At 39.3% G+C, this 17,282-nt stretch overlaps 1 protein-coding gene across 1 annotated transcript in view; it reads right to left on the bottom strand.

The window, feature by feature from the left end:
• Positions 1–17,282, bottom strand: part of RNF217 (ring finger protein 217) — a 95,467-nt gene that overhangs the window by 27,537 nt on the left and 50,648 nt on the right. The window contains exons 3-4 of the mRNA XM_048844639.2: positions 14,391–14,555; positions 2,327–2,528 (exon numbers count right to left, since the gene is read on the bottom strand). Coding sequence (XP_048700596.2) covers positions 2,327–2,528; positions 14,391–14,555 — 367 coding nt within the window. The remainder of the gene's footprint in view (positions 1–2,326; positions 2,529–14,390; positions 14,556–17,282) is intronic.

Raw genomic sequence — 17,282 nt, 5'->3', positions numbered from 1 at the left:
ATGGAACTCAATGCCATGGGATATTGTGAAGGCCAAAATTATAACTGTTCTCTGAAAAGAATTAGATAAGCTCATGGAGGATAGGTCCATCAAAGGCTATTATCCAAAATGGTCTGTGACACAATCCCACTCTCTGGGTGTCCATAAACTTCCCATTGCCAGAAGCTGGGACCGGAGAACAGGATCACTGTTCTGTTCATTCCCTCTGAAGCATCTGGCACTGGCCAATGTCAGAAGAGAGGATACTAGGGTTAGATGGATCACTGGTCTGAACCAGTATGGCCGCTCTTATGGCAAAAGCAAAGAGCACAACAGCCATCAGAAGACCGTAATATGGTTGCAGAGAGTGGAGAGAAGGGGACAGGAAGGAAGAAGAGGATAGAGCAAAGGGAAAATAAATGTGGGGTGGGGTGGGGTGGAGGGAGAGACGGGGCAAAAGGAAAGATGATGAGCTAAGCAAAGGGGATCAGAAGCAAGCAGAAAAGAGAAGGGAGGACAACAGTTTTCCCCAAATAAAATGTAGTAACTATAAAATATATTCTGAATAGGAGTTAACGATTCACCAGCATCACATCCTAGTCAAACTATGAGTAACAAACTAGAATAATAAGAAAAAAATTAGCATTTACAAGAGCATCTTCAAAGTGATGCAGAAACACTATGTAAATTATTTACTCCCCCCAAAAAACCTAAAAGGTTTTTCCTTTTTCCTAAAAATATCCCTTTTCTACAGAATTGGCGAAAGCAAGAGACGTTAAAATAACTTGCCCAAGGCCATACAGAAAGCCGTCAGAAGTCCCCAGATTGGAAGTTAGGAATTCCTCTCACCCAACCTCATAACTTCCTTCTAGTCCATGTTGACTCTCAATTGTATTATACTGGTTTTGAAAGTTAACGTTCAATGAGGTGGCAGGCCACGAATGCGATAACATTGATGGTCAAAAACCAAAGTTTTTGTCCTGAAGGACATTTTTGATATTTTAACATTTGCTTTCTTCCTGATCTGGGATGAGAAGTTGTAATATCAGAAATTTACCCAGAATGGGAAGTTTACAAAAATGTAAATCCAGAAGTGCAGAAGTGTTTTATTTTGCCATTTTCAATTGAAACTATTTTGATATTCCTGAATCAAAATGTTTCACTGCAGCTTGTTTGAACTGTGTCCACCCGAGCTGCCATAGAACCTCATGTTCCTCATGCCCCCATTCTCCTCTCTGGGCCAGACAACATCTTCCATGATCCACCATGGTGGTTCAACCAAAGGGGAGATTGTGATGTAGTTTGGACTGTAGAATAGGACAGACCAAGCAATGTCAAAACTACAACTCCCATGAGGCTCCATAATAAGCACAGTTCAATGTCAAACTGAAATGAAATGAAATGTTTTAATTCAGGATGACCTGACTCAAAATATTTCATTTAGATAGCAGACCAAAAAAGGACAATACAAATTTGGACAAAATCAAAATTTTTCTGCAGAAACTGTTTTTTCGATGGAAAAACATTGATAGAAAATTCTCAGCCAGCTGTAGATGAGCATTGTTTTGATGAGTATTAGTACTTTGAAGGTCTAAGTCTGGTAATGGAACAAAGAGGAGGGTATCATCACTGAGACAAAGCCCTTCGTTCCTATATATATGTTTTTTATATATATAAGACCACCGATGTGGTTTTCACTGCATTATCAAGAAAGTGCTTGCTGATTCTCCCACTAATCAAAACAGCTGCACTAATGTACGCGCACGTCTGTGTGAATGTATGTATGCAGTACAAAACAATAATATGGGATAGAATGCAAAAGAGAAATGTAGAATCCCAGTGTTGAAATCCTTTTGGAAATATGAGTATTTCATAAAGGATGTTCACCACAGCACCCTTGTTTCTTAGGATACAACACGGAACAGAGGATTCATTTAAATACCCTAAGTCACAACAAAAGAATACTTAGAAAGTGTAAGCACAAGACAACTATAAGTTTTCCTTTCCAGAAGTTATATGCTTCAGTTCCCCATTAAAATAGTTTTATGTTGGGATGCAAAGTTTTTTCAATTTGCTTGCTACAGTAACACTCTGATTACAAAAAAGTTCCAATACAAGAGAGTCCATTAGAAAAGGTAAAAGTAAAAAAGAGCTTATTCACCCATAACCCTCTGATTAAAAATTCCAAATGCTAAATTTGTTTATATTTTTAATGAAGCATCTTGAAACAACCCAACTTCTTTATAAGAAGTCTATGATGCATTTTGGACAAACTGTTAATTAGTTAATAGTTTTTTCACTCATCACTTCATAATGCCGTTCTCTGCAAGGCACATCATCCACTCACCACAGACAGAGCCTCGCACTAATCTCCTTAAATGCGGTCTCTCAGGGAGGTAGCGATATTTGCATCCAAATATACTGAGGTTTGACGTGTGATCTCCAAAGAAACGGAGCTGGCGGTATCTCTCCCCACAGCGGTAACAGAAATTAGTGTTACATTGTGAACAGGTCATGTGGTCACACCCTTCTGTTCTCTGGATGTGGATCTTTATGAGCACAAGAGGAAGAAAAAGAAAATGTTAATTTAAACAAATAAAAAAAAACATTAAAGCAAGTACTACGTAATAATTATCTGGAACAAAGATCAGATAAAGAGTGAACATGAGTGATTCCCAGAGTAACAGTCACCCTGTTACTGTCCCAGCCATTCTATCAGTAATATGATTGGCTTAAATAAGTGTACGATGACATTCACACATTTGTTTATGAAGCAACAAACCTGAATATTTCACTTAAATTCATTTCTGGAATTCCATTTAAGGATTACCTCCCCATTTATCTCCCCTTCCCTTCTTTTTTTAGAGAACAATCTTTTTTTTGCACCTCAGACAAGAGCCCACAGGAGTTCTTCAAATAATCCAAATGTTATTGCAGTTTTAAAATGATAAGAACTCTGGTGATTATTTAGATACATTATTCAGTACTACAACTATAGTTCAATTAAAAAAAGTATTGAAAAACATAACTTAGGAAGGCACCTTTTCCTGCCTGCTGACCTGTCATGTCATGACACTCTTCCACCATGAAATTGGAAGTGAGAGCATCAAGCCCTCCTGGCCCCAAGCATGTTGGTCCCTACAGCAACTGCTGAACTCCCCTCTTCTCCACCTTGCCATCCTAATGTACAAGTTATGGATGTCTGCCTGAGGATCCTGCACACTGAGCTTCATGCACAGGGCCCCGCAAAATGTAAAGCTCAGATTTGGTAAAAGCACTTGTAAATTCTTCATTTTAAAGAGTCAACTGACTGTGAGACACTTAGAAACAGCTGAATAGTGCTTTACATGTTCTGTCCTTAATACCTTACCTCCTTTCACACATGTTTATGCCTCTGACTGTTGCGCATTATACTTGGAGCCACTTTCTGAAAACAATCCAGCCTCCACCCTTACATCACTCAAATCACTACTAGAAACCCAACTCTGCACCACTGCCCAGTTCTTGCTTTCCCTACCCTCCACCCCCGAAGTACAGCAAAAAACAAGCAACAAAAACCCAAGGAAACAACAAGATGCGTTCCTATCTTCACTCAAATTTTAAGTGGTATTTTGTATCTTCTCCACACACATTGCTCTCTTTCAATTACCAGCTGTTTAAGGGAGGGACTGTCTTCCTACGTCTGAACAGAATCTAGCATACCTTAGAGTAGCAGTTCTCAAACTGTGGGTCAGGACCCCAAAGTGGGTCACAACCCCATGCCAGGTCTGGCATTAGACTAGCTGGGACCACCCAGGGCTCAGGCTTTGGCTTCAGCCTGGGCAGCGGGGCTCAGGATACAGGCCCCCTGCCCGAGGATGAAGCCTGGGGCTTTGGGCCCCTCTGCCCAGGGCGGTGGGCTCAGGCTTTGCCCCCCCACCCAGAGCAGCGGGGCTCGGGTAGGCTCAGGCTTTAGTCCCCCCTCTTGGGATTGTGTAGTAATTTTTGTTGTCAGAAGGGGGTCGCAATACAATGAAGTTTGAGAACCCCTGTCTTAGACACTACTATAACATGAATACTAAAAACAACCCCCAACACACTTTTTTTTTAAAATTGAAGAATAAAGTATCTCTTCTACATCCCCTGATGTATCCCTACTGATATCTCTCTGATATGTGTTCTCCCATATCATTTGTGGCCATTTTACGTCTCTTTTTCCTCCACCCCTTCAACTTTTTCTTTATCTCGACAAGCAGGTAACCATTGGGGCACTTTTCCTCAGAAAGAGACATGGTATCAGTTCAGAGATCCTCGTCAGTGATACTATTACATCAGGGAGCAGAGGGTGCTGAAAATCATCATTAGCATCACATTCTCCCTACACCACCACTTTCAACCACTTATACTTTAAAAGAGACCAAAGTATCACTTTTAAAGTGCACCACTTTGCAGAGCCTAGGGTCAAACATGTCTCACACAACAGAATGATGGGCATTTCCATCACACTACCACCAGATATACCCCAATTTGTACGTTGTTCAGTTGACTAAAAAAATTAAGATTGTAAAAAAATACCCCACAAAAGACAAAACATTTCAAATTCTGGATCCCAGTTCCTAATGTCTCCAGTCAGATTAGGCCTCAATTTGAAAACTACTGGAGAGTATACCGAAAAAATCTTAGCATACAAGACTAAGGGAATTATCCCTGAAGATTCATTCGCGTATCTTTAATATCTTTCTTCAATATTAAACCCACCCTTAACTAAACCACTAAAACACACACCATTCACATACTTAAACTGAGTTACTGCATTATCTTATTGCTGTAACCCTTGTCCCTCTCCATCCTCCTTTCCCATAAATATGCATGGAGCAGCACAGCCCCACACTCAGGAAGGAAACAGGTCCTGGGCACCCCCAAAGCTCAGCCTCACCACCCTAGCTGTACTCCCAGTGGTAGCCCTGAAGCAGATGCCAGTATTAGCTAACAAGTTCTGAAGGTGCGTGCATCTTCAAATTGGAAATTTTTGTTACACACCACTGATGTGACTCTTTCCAAAGCAAATATATTTCAACTTTGATTACCCACAGCACCCTGTTATCAGGTATCATGACGCTGCTTTGGATGTCTAAATTCACATAAACAGAGCAGTTCTTCGGTGTCATTCAGATGATCAATGCTGAACTTACTATGGCCTCTGCAGATTAACAACCAGAATATCCTCACTGAGGGGATCATAGAATCAGAGGGTTAGAACGGACTGCAAGAGTAATCTAGTCTAACCCCCTGCCAAGATGCAGAATTTGGTGCATCTAAACCATCCAAACAGATAGTTATCCCACTGCCTCCTTTTAAAAACTTTGAGTGAAGGAGCTTCCACAACCTCCCTAGGCAGTCTGTTCCATTGTCCTACCATTCTTACAGTTAGGAAATTTTTCCTGAGTTTTATTCTAAATCGGCTGTGCTGTAGTTTGAACCCACTGGCTCTTGTCCTGCCCTCTGTGGTAGGAGAGAACAACTTTTCTCCATCTGTTTTATTGCAGCCTTTCAAGTATTTGAAGACCGTTATCATGATCCCCCTTTAATGTCCTCTTTTTGAAACTAAACATACCCACTTCCTTCAGCCTTTGCTCATATGGCCTGCATTCCCCATCCCTTTGATCATCTTTGTCACTCACCTCTTGATCCTTTCCAGTTTTTCTACATCCTGTCTATACAGTAGTAACCAAAACTGGACACAGTACTCTAGCTGAGGCCTAACCAGTGCCAAGTAGAGCGGTACTATTACCTCCCATGACTTGCATGCTATGCCTCTGTTAATGCAAACTAAAATTGCATTTGCTTTTTTTGCAACAGCATCACACTGCTGACTCATGTTGAGGTTATGATCTACCACGACTCCCTGATCCTTTACAACAGTGCTGCTGCCAAGCCAGTCATCCCCCATTCTGTATTTGTGTATTTGGGTTTTCTTCCCTAAGTATAGCACCTTAAATTTGTCTTTGTTGAATTTCATTTTGTTGTCTATAGCCCAGTTCTCCAATGTATCAAGTTCCCTCTGAATTTTAGCTCTATCCTCCAATGTGTTGGCATCCCTTCCCCCCTAGCTTTGTGTCATCTGCAAAGTTGATCAGTATCCTCTCCATTCCTACATCCAGGTCATTAATAAAGATGTTAAATAACACCAGACCCAGAACAGATCCCTGTGGAACCCCACTTGAGACATCCCTCTAATCTGACATTGTTCAATTAACAATCACACTCTTTGTGGTTGTTAAACCAATTACGTATCCACTTAATGGTAGTCCACTGAGCCTGCATTTCTCCAGCTCACTTATCAGAATGTCCTGGGGGGCTGTGTCAAAAGCCTTGCTGAAGTCCAGGTATATTATGTCTATTGCATTTCCCCTATCCACCAAACCAGTTACCACATCGAAGAAGAAAATCAAGCTGGTTTGGCATGATTTGTTCTTGGTAAATCCATGTTGGCTGCTAGTGATTACCCCTTCAACTTCCAGGTATTTGCAAACTGAATGTTTTATACATTGCTCTAGTAGTTTCCCAAGTACTGAAGTCAGGCTGACTGGTCTATAGTTCCCTGACTCCTCCTTTTTCCTTTTTAAAGATAGGCATTACTTTAGCCCTGCACCAGTCTTCCAGGACCTCTCCTCTCATCCATAAACTTGCAAATATTATTGCCAGTGGCACCAAGATTTTTTCAGCTAATTCCTTCAGTACCCTGTGATGAATAGCATCAGGCTCTGCTGATTTGAATTCATTCAAATTGTTCAGAAGATCTCTAACATGTTCTTTAACCCAATCTGCATCCCTTCCCCTTTATTGTCTATGGTAACTTCCGGTCTCATGTTATTTTTTGTGAGAACACTGAAGCAAAGTAGGCATTGAGCAGCTCTGTCTTCCTATCATCTTCTGTTCCCAGTTCATGTTTTCCATTGAGCAGTGGACCCACACCGTCCCTGATCTTTCATTTTTGTCTGCAGGGATGCTACAGCACAAGAAGGAAACTTTCATACTATAACTGTGAAATGTATTTTCTTATTTCCAGATAAAAGCTAAATATCTCCACATGCAATATATATACTTGTCCCTAATTTCCAAAGAAAACAGTCTGAGAAATGAACTGAGATTCCTCATTGGAGGCCAACATGGGATAAACCTGCAGAGGCTGGGGGAACAATAAAAGAATTTAAGCATTGACTAACTTTAGTTCCCCAAGTTACAGAATATTGTTCAACCACTCAAGGAGCCCAGAGAACTCAACTTTTAGGTGCCGCTTACACAGACCTGAGTGTACATCCCCAAGAATATGTACACAAGTGCCTCTGAAAAGCTGTAAATTTGAAACAACTAGCTTCACTTTTCTCCAGTGACTGTATTTTCAATTGTAAAACATTTTCTTCAAAATTTACCACTTTACTGTTATTCAGATTAGTTTAAAAAAATTGGCCATACATCTTTAACATTGTTCCTGGAGCTTCATATCAAATGCAGAGACTAACAGTGGCAGATGAAGTCTGTATAATTCAGTCAGGATGCTTAGAAATTTACAAATGACATTTCATTTGATAAACTTCAGCTCTGGTTCAGATGGGTATTTCTCCCTCCCAGTCTCTATAACCCTCCAATGGAAATGGATTATGCAGCTAAGGGTTGGGAAAAAGTGACTGTTAATGGATCAAATGTCATTTGCATGTTTCTACCCTACTGGGCAAAACAGCAGGAATATGACATGTAATAGACACCACAAGGAATGTGCAGGCCTAGAAATTCATTTTGCTATAATTAGCAAAGCACATTTCAATTGCTTGATAAACTTAATTTCTTTGTCATAGAGTTGAAATATATTTGCTTTGGAAAGAGTCACATCAGTGGTGTGTAACAAAAATTTCCAATTTGAAGATGCACGCACCTTCAGAACTTGTTAGCTAATACTGGCATCTGCTTCAGGGCTACCACTGGGAGTACAGCTAGGGTGGTGAGGCTGAGCTTTGGGGGTGCCCAGGACCTGTTTCCTTCCTGAGTGTGGGGCTGTGCTGCTCCATGCATATTTATGGGAAAGGAGTATGGAGAGGGACAAGGGTTACAGCAATAAGATAATGCAGTAACTCAGTTTAAATATGTGAATGGTGCGTGTTTTAGTGGTTTAGTTAAGGGTGGGTTTAATATTGAAGAAAGATATTAAAGATACGCGAATGAATTCTTCAGGAGAGCAACCAAACAGAAGACAGTTTGAATCTCTGAAGAATCTATTATTGGCTTGATCCTGCATGGCAATGAGCACCCTTAACTCCCACTGAAGTCATAAAACATTCTTCATATTACAGGATTAGGCACTTTTATCCAAGAATCCAACAGTGCTTTACAAAAGGTGAAAATTATACCCATTTTACAGATGGGCAAATTGCACCATAGAGCTAAATGACTTGGCCAGGATGTCACATTGAATCAGTGGCAGAGTCTAGAATAGATCCCTAATCCCCTGCTCTAAAAAACTACATGGCTATTTTATAACTATGTAATAAACAAACAAACTGTACATTTCTTTACAGTATGTATGAGCTAGCTAACAGGGCTGACTCTAGTTGTGGGGAGGAGTGGCCAAGCAAAAATGTTTTTGGCACTCCCAACCACCCTGATCACCTGCTCTGCCGGCTAAATGAGACTCTCGAGTGAACAATATTTTACAGCAAGTTACTTAATGAGCTATCAGTTTGCTGAAAAGTTAAGCTTCTTCCCCACCTTTTGTACCACCATAACTATCTTTCCATCCAATAAAAACCCTCTTGAAAGAAAGAGCCCTTAAAAAAATCCCCAGACAAACATTTTCAAACAACTTTACTGTATCATAAATGACTAGCTATCCTCTTCATTACACTTCTTTCAAAAGGAAACCCTCTATACAGTTAAATCCTTTCATATATCTGCAGTAATTCACTGCCCTAAAAAGGAGCCCAGAGAGTTCCTTAAAAGATTCAGCTGGAAATACTCAACAATCAATTTGCTGGATTATTTGATGATACTCATGTTAATTTGAATATCTGATCCAAAAAGAGTGTATGTCCGTCCTGATTTGCACCAGTTTTCTTGTTCACTTAACTTCCTTCGACTGTTTAAAGTTCCACAACTGTAACTCACCAGCTTTTTAAAGTTTTCTTCTGTCACCCTAAAATGTGTTTTCTCCTGAAATCCCCAGCAAGTTCACATTTTCTACATACGGTACTTCCTGTTTTATTGTATAGAAATTACCCTTGAGGAAGAAGGGGAATTTTGTGGGGGAGTTTTTTAACCACACTATTTCAAGAATTTTTGAAAACTTTTGGTTGAGGAAACAGGTATACTAATTATATTCCTTTTCATCGGATATGTATACAGGAGATTTTGTACCGCTCTAGACATCTATGACTGAAATAAACCCAGGACTTTTCACCAAGATGCAGAACTATTCTGAAAGTCAGACTGCACTAGGTATCCCAAAACAGGACAGGATCAGTTAAAAAAAGCTAACAAATTATTTAGTCTTAAATCATGTAATACTGAACCCAAAGAAACCCCAATCCTGCCATTGTAGTTATCATTTACAAATGTTAAAGGCAAAATACAACATATTGTTGTGTTTTGACAGTACATGTTTTTGCTTGCTTGTGTAAGTATATCCTGTAGGCAGCAGCTACACCTAAATAAATGTTTCAGTCAGATACAGGAAGGTAGTATTCGCTTTCAAAAAATTTAAGGTGGGATTAAAGTTGTGGCCACAGAATGGTGCCTTCTGCTCTGTGTACCCTTCCAGAACTTGAAATTCCAAAACACCTACCTCAAAATGTTGGAAAACAAGAAATGCTCTTAGAGATCTCCCCAGATATCCCCCAAAGGAAAATTCTTGTAACACTAAAAACACCCACAAACTTAAGAAAATCAGAAAAATGCATAACTAAGGTAACACTTTTTTGACTATATGTTCACTTTATGAAAAGTTGCACCACAACTAACAAATCAGCTTCACAGGGGTACTGAGGGTTGTGAGGCTCCTCAACACCACCTGCCCTCAGCACGAATAAGTCTTGTCTGTGCCTGCTGTGGATCAGTTCCCTGAAACCAACAGCCTCTGGCAACACAAGCACTGCCTTCCAAGCTTCTAAGCCTCATTCTCTCTATAAAGATAGCGACAGCCACACAGCAACCCCCTTATACTTGGAACACTGCTACAGCATCCAGCCCCTTATCCACTGAACACACTCAGAATTACCAGACTCGCTGGTAAAGGAATAGTACACATCAGCTTGTAAAATTCAACCCAGGACCAGTACTTTGCTTAACACCACAGCACTCTCATATAGTGAGAGTGAAAACGAGAATAAATTTGCTATCAAAGAACAGAGATTCGAGTAATAGTGAGTAAGAATATTGGAAACAAATGGTTACATATAACCATACACTTTCTAAAACTTAAACCTTAACTAATAAACTACTCACTTGTCTAAAGTTATCTTACCCAAAGTTCTCCCCAGTGTTTTCAACCAAGCCTGGCTGAGACCCCTTTTTCCTGAAGAAAAATTGCTGTCCTTTTACTTCCTCAGTGAAAGGTGCCCATCTGTCTTCTCTGCCCCACAAATATAGTCTAACAAACTTTTAGAGGTCACCTCTAGATAAAGTTCTCTCCCCACAACTCTTCTTTTCTTGTTGTTAGTTTCTTTCTGAAATTCTGACAATCTTCATTTGCATTCAGTTCAGACTGATGATAGGAAGACCATTGCAAATGAGACAACACTCAATTTACATATAAACAAATAGATGGATAAATCTCTCATCCGACAGAAATCCTGTTTTTCACCTTTGCTGGTGACCAGTACCTGGATACAGACTTTTCAGCACACCCACAAGCATACAGTATTTTCAGCACACCCACAACTCCTTATACAATATTTTACATACACTTCAGAATGGAATTAATGAACAGTGTGACACCGGTTTTCATTTGAGACCTTACATGACATTCTTTGGTGATCTAGAATGTACACACCAGACTCATGACATTCCTGTATTCCCTCTACACCTCCTTTGGCAGTTTGCATTAAGAGGTTCTTGGGTCACATCAACATTCCCCCAATATCTACCTGCTCATAAATAAGGCAAAACTTGTAAGATGGTACCCTTTGGAGGCAACCAATAATTTTACATTATGCCTTCCTGATGAGAATAACCAGCTTGCCTCTTCAGGTATATACACACTGCACTCTTTACTGTGGCGTGTAGAGTACATACAATAAGTGCCTCCCTAGCACGGCTGTAAATACCACTATAGATGGGAGGCACTGCTTAGGGAAGTAAAGACAGGCCTGAACCATGTGGTATGTACCCAACACGGCTCTCTAAATGCCCAAGCAGTGCCTTCCCAGTCTACAAAACTATTTTTAGTAGCAGTGTCCCGCTGCCTCCCTGCTGCTGGAATCTTTCCCTGAGGCAAGAAAAGGCTCCAGCAGCCAGGAAAGACTCTAATAGAGGGGAGGCAGCAGGGAAGGGCTTCAGCAGCTTCCTGCTGCCAGACACTTTCCCTACTGCTTCCTCTCAGGCCAGAGCCAAAGCTCCAGCAGCAGGGAGCTGCTGAAGCCTTTCCCCACTGCCTCTCCCCTGCCGCAGCTTTTCACTGACACACATAGCTACACCCCAAAGTGTGGATGCAGCCTGCTTTTCACGAATGCATGTAGCTACATGATCCTTATGTGCTGCCACCAGTAGTATGCAGTTTAGACATAGCCTATGTTACATCAAAAGAAGTCAGACTTACTTCCCTGCTTTGCTAAATGACAAACAACTATACTTGAGCTTAAAGCTTTAGGCAAAAAATGTACTCTGGGGTTAAAATATACTGTCATACTGAAATACTGACATTCAAATATTATTAATCATAAATCCATTCAAATGCCATTCCAACATCACTTACTACAATAAGAAATGATTGTTTAGCTTTTCTTAGTCACAACAGACCTGGTGCCCTCTCTTTCTCAACAGATCAGATATGGAGTGTGAATGTTTGTGTGTGTGTGCGCGTGTGTGTATATATATATATAGAGAGAGAAAATTTTTAAGACACTTCCTAAGGTATAGAAAAAAGAACTTCTATATGTATAACTATTTGCAAAGCTATAGTAGGTAGTATTCCTTTAAAGGATCATCTCTTAGAAGCTGTCACAGTTCAGGACAACTACATCTGTATTTCTCCCTCCGGTCTGTCCAGGGCACCCACTCTAGGTGTCAGTTCCCCAGCAATTGCCTCTTGTGGGTGAATATTCACATCTTTCTGATTAGGATATTTCCAGGCTGCACAGGCCCCTGACGATACTGTGATATCTCCAGCAACAGACAAGCTGACTAAGCAGGCTTCTTTTGCCTTCTCTTCAGAGATGACACACAATCTAATTGCCACAGTTACAAGTTACCACACAGCTTTTTCTATATGAGTTCCTAAAAACAACTAACAACAATTCAACAAGATTTAACTTAATTCCATTAGTTTTGTCCTAGATATTGCAGGATATTGTCATATCTGTACTGACGCTACTTGTATGCAATACAAGTAATACTGCATCCTCTTTCACATGCTCTTCTAACATTCTCCCAGGTAACAGAAGTTCTTGTAGGTTTGTTCAGGAAGGATCCATTTCTGAAAGTGCAGTTCCTTTCCTGTATCACCAGTTCCTGAAGCCTCAGTTTATCCTTAAACTGGGATTCAGATCGGTCTTCAGCTTCTTGGAATATGAAAATAAAGTTTGTGTTCCATCACATAACAGTATGCAAATCATTTTACATTGCTTCTTTGGTCCTAACAGAATATTCAGTCAGCATTAACATGTTCATTGTCCTTCCATATTAAGCAAAAAAAGCCATGATCTAGTAAATGATTCACAAAAAAGGCCACACTCTCTCATTCTCTTTTTTCTTTTTTTTGGCCAGCACTTGGATTTTTTGCTGGGAAAGGGAATTGGTGGAAAACACGAAGCAGCAAAACACAGCCATTCAAAAAAAATCCAATCAAAGTACAGAAAAGTATAGCTGTACTTTAAAATAAATCATAATATGTTCTCAGTTTAACAAATAATACTTCAATCCTGTTTGCTTAAAACAAACAGTAATACCCTGCACCTTTTAATACTTAAGCTTCACTACTTTTTGTAGTATCCCAGTTTAATGGCTGATTTTGACCTTACCATATTATAAATGCTACCGCTTAAGAGTATGCAAGAAAGCTGTTTTTATGAAATACTTCAAGTGAGAATGCACTGGACCTAGAACAAGTTAGGATAGATCAAATGGAAGAGTACATCAGATGCAGATTCTTCTTTCCCCCCCTCTTTTTCTAATTTGCATATGGAATATCCATATCCCACTACTTTATATACAACTGCTTCAAAATATCCCACTACTTCAGATACAACATTTTTTTTTTTTATAGTTACAACTGCTATTTTGTGGTGCAGCTCCCCTTTCCTGAGATCTTTTTGTGTGCTTTGAGATCTACAAATGAAAGGTGGAAAGACTGAGTCGTGGTGTACTCTGTGCTACAACTGTTGGGAAAAAGCAGAAACACAGCAACCTTGCAATCCTTCTAAGCAGTTATTTTGTTACTATTTGCCAGTTGCACAGACTTGATCTTGCTTAAACAAATAATGTTTTGATACAAACTGGCCAGACTGTGTAGCTTAGAGAACGCTCCTTTCCTCCAAAGATGAATGCTGAACAACCAGAATTCCCTCTCAGACATTAATGACACTTTGGTTTAATATTATGTAGTTAGAGGAGAAACTCACTACCAAAAGGAATTAACAAGAGTGACCTACATGAAAGACAGTACAGCCTCAAGAATTCACTTTCAAATCAGAACACAAAACATTCAGCTTTAAAGATCTGCCACATCCATCCTCTGGCAGAGTGAAAAAAAACTGTATAAACAACAGTCACACTTCCTCATATACAGATTACAACTCAACAGAAATACCGAATTTCTAAACAAATGTCATTGAACTGCAGAAGGACTTTTATTAACAAAGGTACTTTTCCACACATTGGGCTTGTCTACATTTCAAATGCTATAGGAGCACAGCTACACTTCAGTGTAGATATTACTTATGACGACGAGAGGGGTTCTGCCATTGGCATAGATAATCCACCTCCCTGAGAAGTGGTAGCTAGGACAATGGAATAACTCTTCTGTTGACCTAGCGCTGTCTACAGTGGGGGTTAGGTAGGCTTAACTATGTTACTCAGAGTAACACCTCCTTAATATGCATCCATTCCATTATTCCATTATATATTTGCTGAAGTAACATTAGACAAACAGATGCCTCAGTTTGGATCATTATTATTCAACTGCAATTCTGAAAGCTTATATTGTGCCCTAACAGAGGATAGCTTACCTTGCATTTTGGACATTTCTGAGCATTCCTTTGCCCATGTTCAATCTCACTGGCCCAGTGACGCAACAGCTTGTCTCCCTTTTTGTATTCTTTACAGTTAACACCTTCATGCCAGGGAGAGTGGCACTTAAAACACCAGACAAGTTGGCAAGTTGGACACTGGATCTGCAGAAACAAGTGAAACAGGAAAATACCAGACAAATTTGAAAGCTGGGCATTGAATGCGTGTGGAAAAACTATCACCACCATTATAAACACCTTTATAATTAATTTTAATTAAGCTCTCAATTTCATTAACAGCTCAGGTCAAACAAACCTTTTAAAAAGTACATAAAAAAGTACCAATTTAACGTATAATTCTATATGTAAGAAACTATATTAAGAAAACATTAAAGATTCACAATTAATTACTCAAGATCAGGAGATGTCAAAGGCCCCAATGCTTAAACAGGTTCTTAACTTTCAGCACATCAGCTATCCCATTGAATCCAATGGGATTACTCAAATTGTAAGTGTTTTGTTAGGTTGGGGCCAAAGTTAGTGTTGAATGCACAATTCTTCATTCTGCCCTTTTATGAATAAGCAGTTTAGTACAAACTTTAGTTATTTGATAGACAATGTGTTTTCAGATAATATCATAGCTTTTTCTACAAACTTTAATACAATTTAAATGCTTTTAATTAGATGTGTAACCTTTAGTATTTTTCCTTCACTATTCTGATTCGCACAATGGTGCATTCACATTTTTAAAGATTTAGAAGACCTTATTTTCACTGCCTGGTACCTATTGTAGTAATTTACATCTGCACAGAGCAAATAGAGGTAGTACACCTAGAGGCCCCAGACCTATTTTGCCTAGGCAGTGTACAAACACAAAGGTCTGGTCTGCACAAAGTTGCACCCATTTAATGAGAGCTATGATTCTAAATCAATTTAACTAAACCATTGCAACTTAGTGTTCTGACATAGGTTTATCTTGCCCCTATAAGTTTACAGAGGCAAGTTCAACTAATTCAATCAGATTTAAATGTATACAACTGTGTACCAATGGGGACTTAACATAACCATTCTAAATGTGTGTATAGACCAGCCCCCCCCAAAAATCCCTGAAGGGCTTAAGCTATCTTCCTACTACTCTCATTTGATGGTGTTTTCATCCACTTTGCACAGGTGCAAATGACAACCACAAAGCAAGAAGGTAGAGAATCAGTGCCAGAATTTGATGCAGGTTCTCCTCTGTAAACTATGAATTTTAATATTTTAGGCTGCCATGTATTAATTTTCTCTCTAACAAGTACAGCCTTCCTTATGTGCAATTCAAAGGATGAGACAGTTAAGTTTGCTGTTAAGTTAGATGGCCTATATGATACCACAATATGAAGAAACTTAACCTACTACAGAAAGCAAAATTTATGTAAATGTCATATATGTAGTACTTTCAACATATATGATTTTCCAGTCTTTGAACTACAGTACTACAAGATGCTGCATATACACATACAACATTGTAAAAACACAATATATTGCATTTGACAAGAAGTAGGTGATCACGTAATTAAACGACTACTGTAGTCTTCAAGGAAGGCAGCACAAAGATTGTGAAAAAGAGTTAATATATTAATAGGAATGTTTCCATCATTATTTAGGAAAAAAAATGAAAGCTTGTTTGCATTTAAGTACTTCTCTGCAACATCTGTAATCCAAATACTGCAGATAGTGACAGTGCATCAGAACATGAAAGTCAAATTGATTGATTTTCAATGGCCAAGATAAATACAAAAGTAAATAAAAACAGAAGAGTATCTTTTTAAAAAATTCTGCTAGGAATTTGATATTCTATAAGTTACTAAATTTTTATTCCTTTAAACCTCCTGGCCCTAGGTAAAATTTCTAAAGTACTTACATGACAGGGGAGCTTAAGTCCTATTTTTCAAAGAGACTTGCGCACTTAGTTATGGTACAGCTACACTTAAAACACTACAATGACACAGCTGCAGCTGCACTGCTCTGATGCTTCAGTGTAGACTCACTACAGAAACGGAAGGGCTTCTACCATCCCTGTAGTTAATTGACCTCCCGGAGAGGTGGTAGCTAGCGCAATGGGAAATCTTCTATCGTTCTAGCGCTGTCTACGATGGTGGTTAGGTTGGCATAGCTACGTCTCAAAGGGGTGTGGCTTTTTCACATCCCTCAGAGATGTAACTATGACGATGTAAGTTTTCATTGTATACCAGCCCTCAGTCTCACTGGAAGTCAATGGATCTTTGGCTCTTGTGTCACTTAGGCACTTTTGAAAATTTTACTCCATGTCAAATTTATAAAGGACAACATGACGACAATGGAATGCACAATGGAGGTAGTAATGCCATAGTGATAAGATTAGAGCTGAATGCACAATTGGGTTTTTTGGTTCAGTGAATGGTGGACTTTCCAACCTGAAACTTGTCTTTTGTTTTGTAAAATAAATCTAGCTAAGTATCTAAAAACACAAAACATTTTGTTTAGAAAATATTTTAAAAATGCAGTTACTAACCTTCCGGAACTGTTTTTCTTCAAGATGTGTTGCTCATATCCATTTCATGCTGGGGTGCATAGACCAGCCCCCACAGGGGGGAAAATCTGCAGCAACTGTGCACTTGGTACGCACACACCTAGCACAGAATCGACATGAGCAAGCACTCAAAGAAGAACAGAATACCAAACCACATTTTTCAGCAAATAAACTATCTGAAAAATTTCACTGAGTTCTAAATAAGACCCCTTTAAAAATAACATTAAATATCCCTATGGGGAAAGTAATACAAGACTGTCTCTGCAAACACAGAAGCTGCTCCAAACAGTCACTTCTAACCCTGTCATTTCATGATTCATCTTTGACAGACATAAAATAAC

Source organism: Caretta caretta, chromosome 3, assembly GCF_965140235.1.
Source record: "Caretta caretta isolate rCarCar2 chromosome 3, rCarCar1.hap1, whole genome shotgun sequence".
In the NCBI taxonomy this organism is placed as follows: domain Eukaryota; kingdom Metazoa; phylum Chordata; order Testudines; family Cheloniidae; genus Caretta; species Caretta caretta.
Note: the sequence above shows the minus strand (reverse complement) of the source record. Positions and strands in the feature narration are given on the sequence as shown.